Genomic DNA, 10,531 nt, shown 5'->3' with positions numbered 1-10,531 from the left:
TCCAACACCTTGGAATGGTATGGACACATTACATTACCTTATCACATCTTATCTTCTCTAGCAATCTCTTAATATACACTTATATTCAAGAGCAATCTAGTCTGATTCTCACGCCGGAGGGTGGTCACAAGGAGGTACCCCCCATTCTCAGTGACGAGCTCACGGTGTCTGTTTTGTAGGTCACCAGAAGAACCATCTTTGCCGGACATAACCCCTCGTGGGAAACATCTATTTAACCCCCAGATTGTCCATAATCTGCCCGGGGTCAATTAGTGTTTCTTCAGAATCCCTTTTACAACAATTTCTTAAGGGCTCCATAAATAAAAGAAAACCCAAATTACTTAACTTCAAGTACATAATATTATAATAACATAATCCATTTGCCTCTAAATCTGCCCAAATGAATGAGCCAAATATGCAAGGGTCCCAACAAGCGGCGCATTCGTGTACGTTGCTGGTTCCGCCTGAAAATAATCAGACCGTTCATCGGTATAATGGTCATGCTCATCCGGTCCACCAACCACAGCTCCAACCAATATATTTGGGTCCGGGGTCTCTGAATGCATGAAATTAAACCTGGACCCACAATCTATTTTAGCCGGATGTGCAGAGACCGACAGGAGAGAGGATCCCCTGTGGTGGATCCTTTGGGGGTACCGTGGACCATACCCCACCATGAATGACATCCTCATCGGGTTGTCACCGAGCAAGTAATCGACTTGTTTCTTGGCAATGGTTCGTAGTCGTCGAGGGGTCACGATGGTCCCACCGCAGCTCACAACCTTGCGCGATTGGGTCAAGTATTTTGCATAGGTCACCAATAAAAATGTAGTGGATGTCACATATTGTAAATTACTATCATCCATCCTGAACAATAGCCCACGTGTTCAAATTAAAGATTAAAAATGTTACACTTAGATTATTAAAATCTTAGATGATTAAAATTGTAAAATTAATAAATTACATTTGGATTATCAAAGTTGTAATAGTATACCTGGGGTGTATTGGGTTTGAGAAGATGGGGTTCCTGGAACAAGTGAACAAATGAAGCTATCTGCATGATCCTTGTAATCATGGAGACATTGAACCTTTTGGACTAGAAACATCTGTCGATAATAAAATATTACATTAGCGTAAAGTTATACAAACACCATTGACACGCTATTTAGACACCAGTGACATGTTGGTAGAAAATGGCTATACGTGTCATTTTAAGGGGAAATTATACATCCCGTGTATGGCTGCTCAAAAAGCTTGCTCGAAGCCGGCTAGGTGTAAATGAGCCAAGGTCATATAGACACGTGGCCGGCGGCTCATTTAAATTAAAAAGTTAAAACCCAAATTTTTATATAGATAGATGGATAGATAGTTGTTACTTAAAGCTGAAATTATTGAAAATGATTTTCTTAATATTGAAAATTATCGTTTGGCTCGTTTAAATTAAAGATAGATTTTAATATATATGATTAAAACCAAAACATAAATTTTAATTTACATAAAAGATTAATTATTATGTTATTAAATTTGGGAAATATAAAAAATGTATAAAATAAAAACAAACTGGCTCGAGATTTTAGGAGAGCCGAGCTCTAGCTCACCATTTCAGCTCGTTAAAATAACGAGCTGCAACCGAGCCAGTTTTTTGTCCTGTAATGTAGGAAGCAAAAAATGTTTCAGTTAAATGATACAAAAAAGATATCATTACTTTGGAGAGAAGAATCTTGGCCCCAGCATGCTTATTATCCCAGCTAAAAGTGTTGTCATTATCATTCACACCAAGTGTTCGACCATTGGCTTGAATGTAATTTAAATATGCAGGGCTTCTTGTAGCTTTCTGCAACCATGCAGCTCCCCATAACAACTCATCCTTCACATTTAAAAAAAACTTATTTAATTAATAATATATCAACATCCTTAGTTAAATAACTAATTGTGTTTATGCATCATTTAATTTGTTTAGGGGGTGACAATTGCTGACACAACCTGAACCTGACTTGTAAAAACAAGGTTTTGGCCCCGAGTAACATGACCCATTTTGGTTGTTTTAAAAACAAATCGGGTTCAGGTTGACCAGTTAAAAAACGAGTTAATGTGTAAAAGTATTTAAAAAAACTTTTGGAGGTATATGTTTGTTCTTGTATTTTCCATTTTCCATTTTATAAAAGATAGTCAAGATACACTTGAAAATTTCAATCCAGTTTCAAGATATTTATTATTTTAAAAAAAAATATTCATATTTACTCACTCTAAATTATATTCATTTTTTAAAACATATTTTATTTTGTTTGATAAATGGGTTAAACGGGTCGTATTCGGGTCGACCTGAATCTACGAGTGTGTAGGTTATGGTTGAAAATATTTAAACAAATATTATTCTGGGTCGGGTCCGGGAATAGTTTCTTGCTAGTTGGTGGTTCGTTTTAATAATAGTTTAGCCGCAACCCGTCAACCCGCGAACTTGACACCCATTGTCACTTTGTCAAGTGTCTTTTTCTCTGAGGTATTCTAACTAGTTTCTTGCTAGTTGGGCTTTCGTTTTGGTAATAATTTAGCGGTTAAAAAAATATTATAATAATTAAATTACCTGATATCCGGAATAAGAACAGTAAAATGGACACACATAACTCTTAAGCCCATCACTATAAGAGCCTCTATATTTATCAGCAAATGCAAAGACCTATTTGTAACATGATATAAAAAAAGTTACACTCAAATAACTAATAATACTAGTTCTTGTCATGTAATATTTTTATAAATTATTATTTATTTTACCCGAATTGCGCGGTTAAGGAGGATTTTGGAGTAATTAGGGTCAGATTTTCGGAAAACTAAACTTGCGGAAGCGAGAGCTGCAGCTGTTTCGGCTGCGACTTCGGTCCCAGGGTTGTTTCGGTCAATCTTAACTACGGTTCTTTGTGTATCCATGTCTTCGGGTCTTTCCCAACACGCGTGATCTTTGTTCGCGTCACCAACCTTAAAATTTATAAAAAAAATAATTGATGAATAATATTTTGTTTACTAAATAACTGAAAATACTGTAAAATGACTATTACAATATTCAAACTAAATATAGAATAACGACTAGCAAACAATTTTATAAAAATGATGGATTAAATCATAACAAACATACATAGGATGATCGCTTTTAAATAGGCTCGTTTAGAGCTGTATTTCTAGCAAGGCCGGCTATGAGGCAGGCCAGGTATTCGACCCAACCCGAGCCGACACCCCAATAGACCCTCATTTTTAAAAAAAAAATTTATTTACTTTTTTGAAAAAAAAATATTTTATAATGTTGAAACTCAATTACTCAACTAATTTAAGGCCCAATTTTTTTTTCTTATTCGGCTCAAAAAATTTTCACGAATCTCAGAGATGGCCTTGAATTTTCTAAAGCTTAAGTTTGGCTCGTGAGTAGTTTGTCAAGCTCAAACTCCTCTCGGATCTGACTTGTTTATTATTTATTAGTTATTTATTTTCTAATTAGCTACAACTATTTACACATATATTTATTTATAACCATAAATAAAAAAAGCTCACGAGTCAATTCAAGCTCGATATGTGAAATTCGGGCTCAAGCTCCTTTATTAAATTAAATGGGCCTTAATAAAAGCTCAAGCTGCAAGCTCATTTAAGCACAGCCTAGCGGCCTAGCCTGACTCTAGTTTTTAACGAGTTGATCTAGAGTGGTTGACAAACAACACGGCTCGTTTAAATAGTAAGCATAAGTTGTGTCATTTTTGTAAAGTTACTTGAACATAAATGGTGTCGGGTTGCGCGGTCGCTTTGAGAAGGTAATCGGTAGCCCATCGGATGGCGGTTTTCGCATTTCCCAACTCGCTTTTCATCACGCCACCGAATTCAAGCACACTCCATGACAACATTGTGGTGGTGAACGCCATTGGAAACCCGAACTTAATATTATCACCCGCATCATAGTACCCGCCTACTAAATCCACCTGCATTGTCATATCACCATATTAATCAAAACCCACTTTCAATCTTTTATTAATTAATTATTTATAATTTTTATAACACTACTAAACCCACACCGGTGTCCATTGGCGGACCTACACTATAAGTTTAGCGGTCGGTCAACCTTGTGAATTTCTTTTAAGTTATATATATATGTTAAAATCTCGACCAAAATTTTTACAGCAGAAGTTTTTTCCTCGACACGTCACTGGTGTGCATGGTTTTGAACTAAAACTTTTTGGATTTTTGAAAACTTCGGTTTCGGTTTTTTTGGGTTATTTTGTTCTTATAAATTACTTATTAGTAAAATAAATAATGAAAATCTATACATTTGGTTCGGTGTTTAAACAAACATAAATTCAAACCCAACGGTTTTTTTTTTTTCGGTTCAGTTTTTTTGGTTTCATTTTGTAGAATAATAATGTGGCTAAAATATTTGGTTTATGTATTATTACATTATTATAAATCACTTAAAACAAAAATAAAATCATATAAATCACTTAAAACAAAAATAAAATCATATAAATCCGGTTCGATTTTTTTTCAGTTCACAAAACCCAACGGTTTTTTTGTCGGTTCAGTTTTTTTCGGTTTCATTTTATAGATTAATAACGTGGCTAAATCATTTAAATTATTATAAATCACTTAAAACAGAAAATAAAAATATATAAATCCGGTTCAGTTTTTTTTTTAATTTACAAAAACATAAAACCAAACCATCAGTTTTTTTTCTTTCAGTTTAAAAAATACTCCCACTAATTTACATAAGTTGATACCTTGATACCACTAGGCCAGAAACTCGTTACTAAATAATAATAATAAAATAAAAATAATAATAATGCATACGTGCATGGAGGATCCATCGGAGAGTCCAGAGTCTTTCCTCCAAGATATTCTTTGGTTAGGTGGGAGTTTGCCTGACCTTTGTCCTTCATAGAAAAGAATGGACTTTGTTAAGGCCTCATGGTAGTTGTGGCCGGTGGTGGGACGGTGGCGGACCGTTGCGGTTGCGGCAGATACGGTTAGTAAAATGAGGAGGAGGTGGAGGAGAGAGGTGGCCATTGATGGTTATGGAAGTAAGTGTAGAGTGTGAAGAAAGTTGAAAGGTGTTGTGTTGGTTATATAGAGGTTGTGAATAATTGTTTTGTATTTTGTAACGGTTTGTTTTATTTAACGATAACTATGGGTGCCCGAAATTGATAAATTGATAATTTAAGGAACGCGGTATATAATTGTATAAACATGATCAAATACATTTTATTCTTAACATACAAACAGTGAGAACCAATTTGCTGTTATTATTATGTTTATTTTTATAGGTGTTTGCTGTTATTTTTTGTTCGTAATTGCTAATTTTCGATTATGAGACGTTATAAGTATTTGCTGATTTATGTTTTGTTGTTATTATTATATTTTTTTGCTAAGTATTTGCTGGTATTTGTTGTTATTATTTTGGTCTTGATTTTTGATTCTTTTGTTGGTATTATACTTGGTATTGTTTCTTACGTTATCATTTTTTATAAACAAGTATTATTTCTTACGTTCTCATTGTCACACCCTGACCAAAGGCGGCGGAACATGCCGGGGTGCAACGATTGCTCATAAGCGCATGACACTATTTAAAGCGACAATATTTAACAAACTCATTTCATTTCACAACATCGAAAATGTCACATAATCAAATATTCATAACTCAAATACAACAAAATATAACAAAATATAGCAAATCAAATATTGTTCATTTTTGCTAATATCCTAACGGTATTTGTGACGTTTTCTTCACCGAACTCCATAATCAACCTAGATGCAAACCTGTAACATTTCATAAAATAAAGTTTATCAACACAAAGATTGGTGAGCAATTCATAAGTTTGAACAATAGATATATAGTATGAAAAACCACAAAACTAGTATACAAAACCATAAATAATAGCTATAAACTTGGATAAAATAGTTATCGCTAACAAGTTAGCGACACTCAACTATAAGGGGTTGCCAAATAGTTTAGGATTTTATAGTTATCGTTAATTGCATTACGTTAACGACACCTTGCCATGAGGGGTTGCCAAATGGTCTAGGATTTATAGTTCCACCATCCAAAAGCGTTAAACACATAGTCAAATAAGCATAGAACACCAAATCGAGCAATTATTCAAGTAACGTATACAACAACGTTTGGGGTTTAAGACCCAAATATAAAACATTTAGTTTAGATAAGTTGAAATGTCACCCCCAAAATGAAAGATAGAAAACGGGGTATGAAGTTACTCACATTCAAGTAATAAACTTGAAAGATTGATTATTTGGAGATTTGCCGGAACGACGAGTTTAACGTATGAAGCCTAAATAAAAGAAAGTCTTGGATTTAAAAAGGTTGTCTTGAAGATCTTTAAATAAAATAATTGTTGCAAAAACAAATCAATTAAAGTTCAAAGTTTAAAATGTAACTATTTAAGAATTTATAATAATAACCCTTTTAAAAAATGTAAGTTTGCTCAAAACCGGTTAAAGTATCTAACCTTAATATTTACTTAACCAATGTTAAGTAATAAGGTGGGGAAAATGCTAAAATGCAAGTTCCATTAGGCTAAAGATACTAAAACGGGTTTTTAATGAGTGTTCGGGTTGTCGGTTCGGGTCTTGACAAATGGTCAAACTCAAAGTCAACTTTCCAAAATATTAATTGTTATGAGATAACTCATTAAAACATACTAACACTTAACCAAGTATGTAGATCTATTGTTTAGAACTAACAACGCACGTTAAGCGAGTGTTCGGTTTTGTCGGTCCAAACTATGTTATGAGATCAAGTTGGATCCAACTATTCCAAGTACTTAAGAAAATAATTAAAATCAGTTTGTAAACTATTTTTTAAAGAAATATACAAGTCTTGATAACTAAAAACACACTTGTGTGTCTTAAGCGAGTAAAAGTCGGTATAGTTCGGTCTCCATCTCACAAATAGTTCATAGATGGTTTCTGTAACATCCCGAAATTTCTAAGTAATATTTAATATATTATTTTGTCGGGTGAAATAAACGAGTTAGTGGAACAGCATAATATGAAGACTTAGTAGGATAATTAGATGGGTTTGGATATGGACCAAAAGGAAATATGGGCCTTCGGTCCATGGGCTTGAGGGAGTATAAATACCCCCTTAAACCCCAATCCTTTCCATTCCATCCATTTATCCATATCTTTACACACACACCACATACACCGCCGGCGGCCGAGGAGAGGAACGAACAAGATCCGAGAGAGGGTGAGCGATTAGTTGTGATTAAACAAGTTAAACGAGATCCAAACAAGCTCAAAAAGGTATGATTCTTGATCTTTGAAGTTTAAAGATCCAAGCTTTATAGTGTATAAACGACCGAAAACGGTTGGGGAACGTAGTGGGTGATGTTGAACCATAACAAGGGTGTTAAAATCGCCAACATGCTTGATAGAAACCAAACAGCGGCTGGACTGGGCAACTTCGCCGCGAACTGGGCAACTTCGCCTTCAAAGCGATAACTTCGCCTTCAAAGCGATAACTTCGCCTAAGGCCAAGTTCGCCTAATTGATAACTTCGCTTACGGCCAAGTTCGCCTAACTGGTAACTTCGCCTGAGGCCAAGTTCGCCTAATTGATAACTTCGCTTACGGCCAAGTTCGCCTAACTGATAACTTCGCCTAAAGCTAAGTTCGCCTGATGACAACTTCGCCTAAAGCTAAGTTCGCCTGATGGCAACTTCGCCTAAAGCTAAGTTCGCCTGTTGACAACTTCGCCTAAAGCTAAGTTCGCCTGATGACAACTTCGCCTAAAGCCAAGTTCGCCTAAGGTTTAACTTCGCCTAAAGTCAAGTTCGATTAGAAAATATATTAAAAACGATAAGTAAAAGTAAGCTAATACTAGGCCACCAGATTAAATCAGGCGAGTATTGATACGTGTAACTTATACAGTCAGCCGAGCTCAGTTAAAGAAGGGATTTACAACTATCGGAGGAAGAAGCAGAGTTCAGGTGAGTTTCTAGCCCCATTCCTTGTTATGTTTTCGGGGCTGTGTGCATACTCGATGTGAAGTGTGAATACACTTACCTTAAGTGGTAAGTGTATGCTATAGATGTTATACGAAGTATATGTTTTATAATGCTTGTCGGTACGTGAACGATCTTCGGATATTGCACGTATCGCCAAGGATAGTAAATTCCAAGTGGTTGATAGTGTGTATGAATGTTATGATGTGACTTGTTTATTACGTAAATACTGAACTGATATGAAGTGTGATATAGGCAGGTAGAGGTAGAGTGTGTTAAAAGTGGCAAGAGTCTAGTAAGGGTGTTAGTGGCATAACGTGAGCCCGTGATAGGGAAAGCCTGTACGTGCCTTCGTTATTATGTGTGTATGATTGTTGATGTGACTTGCTTATTATGTAAATGATATGAAGCGTGTTGTAGACAAGTAGAGGTAGAGCGTGTTAGAAGTGGCAAGAGTCTAGTAAGAGTGTTAGTGGCATAACGATAGTACGTGGTAGGGTAAGCCTATACGTGCCTTCGTTATTAAAGTGGCAAAGTGGCATAACGTTTTACGTTATTAAAGTGGCAAAGTGGCATAACGTTATACGTTATTAAAGTGGCAAAGTGGCAAAGTGGCAAAGTGGCATAACGTTATACGTTATTAAAGTGGCAAAGTGGCATAACGTTTTACGTTATTAAAGTGGCAAAGTGGCATAACGTTATACGTTATTAAAGTGGCAAAGTGGCATAACGTTATACGTTATTAAAGTGGCAAAGTGTCAAGGTGGTAGGTGTAAATAAGAGGCTAAGTGGTAAGGTAAGCAGGTTAGATGTGAAAGTGTGAATACACTTACCTTAAGTGGTAAGTGTATAGATGTTATACGAGTAGCTATTATGTAATGCTTGTCGGTACGTGAACGATCTTCGGATATTGCACGTATCGCCAAGGATAGTGATTGTCAAGTGGTTGTTAGTGTGTATGTATTCTATGATGTGACTTGCTTATTATGTAAATATTGTATTGATATAAAGTGTGCTGTAGACAAGTAGGGGTAGATTGTGATAGAAGTGGCAGAGTCTAGTAAGAGTGTTAGTGGCATGACGATAGTACGTGGTAGGGTAAGCCTATACATGTCTTCGTTATTAAAGTGGCAAAGTGGCATAACGATATTCGTTATTAAAGTGGCATCAAGTGGCATAAAGTGGCATAAAGTGGCATAAGTGGCTAAGCTGTAGGGGTAATTAAGAGGCTAAGCTATAGGAGTAATTAAGTGGTTAAGCAGTGGCATGTTAGACTGTGGACTATGTGTCTTCGGATACGTATATATTGTATGTAGTGGTTGTATGATAAGTTGCTTGATTAACTAGAACTCACTCAGCGTAGCTGACTTTTAGTATGCACGCAGGTGAGTAGAATGAGACAGCTAGCTTGAGCGGGCACATGGTGGGCGAATAGGAGACTGGCATCTGAAGACTCAAAATGTTTTAATGTAATTGACGTTTATTTTGAAAGACAAGAATGTTTAATTAAGGCAAGTTTTGGATTGCTGTAACGTTTCATGAAAGTTTTTATATTCCGCGAAAGTTTTAATGAACTCTGATTTGTAAGAACTGTGTTTATGAGTAAATCCGACGCGAAAGTAGGGCTACCGGGTTCGGGGCCTTACAGTTTCTACATGCCCAAATATCATAGAACTTGTATATTGGTTTATAAATGAAGAAAACTTAAATTTTACAAAAAAAAAGTTAACTAAAAGTCTTTTAAGCAAAAGTTTCGGTTTAGTTCGGTTTCCATCTCCCAACGAGTTTCATAGATGGATTCCATATGCTTAATATCAAAGAACTTGTAAAAATGATTTTTGAAACTCAAATCTAGCAATAAACATGTTTAAACAACTATTTTAACAAAACTAGTAAACAAAAGTTCGGTTTCCGGTTTGGACTAGTTTCGGTTAAACAGAGGTTAGTCTTATACAAACCCACACCATGGAACTTGTAAATAAGATGAACAAACTAAAGGGTTAGAAGTTAGTCATAAGTGATATGTATAATAAATTATATGTGTGTAAATATATATCAAGAACACGAAGTCCTCCATGAAGCCTTGCCTTATGACATTCGAAACTTAACCAACCAGAGTCGGTGAAGTAACAAATAAAGGAAAAAAGGGGTGTGTATTATATATATGTTGTACCACCATATTCAAGAGTTAGTAATGTTAGATGAACAAGTTAGAATGAAAGACTATAGTTAGTTTGACTTGAGAAGTCAAAACTTCAAGAATACATAAGAAATAACAATTTTGAATCTATGGAGTTTTGAGAGAGTTTTTGAAGATGTAGCAAGAGTAAAATGAAGAAGATGGGTGTGTATATATAGGAAAGGAGTGAAGGGTTGGGTATAAAGATTCTTTTATGTTTTGCATAAAAATGGGTATGTTTAAATGGTCAAACAATGCATAATATAAAAAAAAAAAAATTTTTTTATATATTTTATATATTTTAAATGTCAAGATCCAATAGTTTATATATTTGAAATGTTCGGGTTACAAACGGGTCG

The 10,531-nt window shown here is 35.2% G+C and overlaps 2 protein-coding genes across 2 annotated transcripts; both read right to left on the bottom strand.

Moving 5' to 3' along the window:
• Window positions 1-292: 292 nt before the first annotated feature.
• LOC143595993 (endoglucanase 17-like) lies at window positions 293-2,979 on the bottom strand (the record flags this gene model as incomplete). The annotated part of the gene is made up of 5 exons (XM_077074873.1): window positions 293-883; window positions 995-1,106; window positions 1,706-1,867; window positions 2,585-2,677; window positions 2,773-2,979. Coding segments are annotated over 5 exons (1,071 nt in total), but the record flags the coding sequence as incomplete, so codon positions are not given.
• Window positions 2,980-3,683: 704 nt separating this feature from the next.
• Window positions 3,684-5,060, bottom strand: LOC143595997 (endoglucanase 17-like). Its single transcript, XM_077074877.1, has 2 exons — window positions 4,822-5,060; window positions 3,684-3,959 (listed from the first exon to the last, which is right to left on the bottom strand). The coding sequence occupies exons 1-2, from the start codon at window positions 5,035-5,037 to the stop codon at window positions 3,735-3,737; spliced, it is 441 nt and encodes a 146-aa protein (XP_076930992.1). The 5' UTR covers window positions 5,038-5,060; the 3' UTR covers window positions 3,684-3,734.
• Between the last annotated feature and the right edge of the window lie 5,471 nt (window positions 5,061-10,531).

This window comes from Bidens hawaiensis, unplaced genomic scaffold, assembly GCF_021521415.1.
Source record: "Bidens hawaiensis isolate Kalapana, Puna unplaced genomic scaffold, B.hawaiensis_p1.1 tig00045935_1, whole genome shotgun sequence".
Taxonomy (NCBI): Eukaryota; Viridiplantae; Streptophyta; class Magnoliopsida; order Asterales; family Asteraceae; genus Bidens; species Bidens hawaiensis.
This window is presented reverse-complemented; position numbering and strand designations above follow the sequence as displayed.

Bases quoted from the DNA above. Each gene is read 5' to 3' on its own strand.
- LOC143595997 (XM_077074877.1), bottom strand. From the start codon at position 5,037: ATGGCCACCTCTCTCCTCCACCTCCTCCTCATTTTACTAACCGTATCT. The intron at 3,960-4,821 runs GTATGCATTATT...ATGACAATGCAG, and splicing joins CCGATGGATCCTCCATGCAC to GTGGATTTAGTAGGCGGGTA.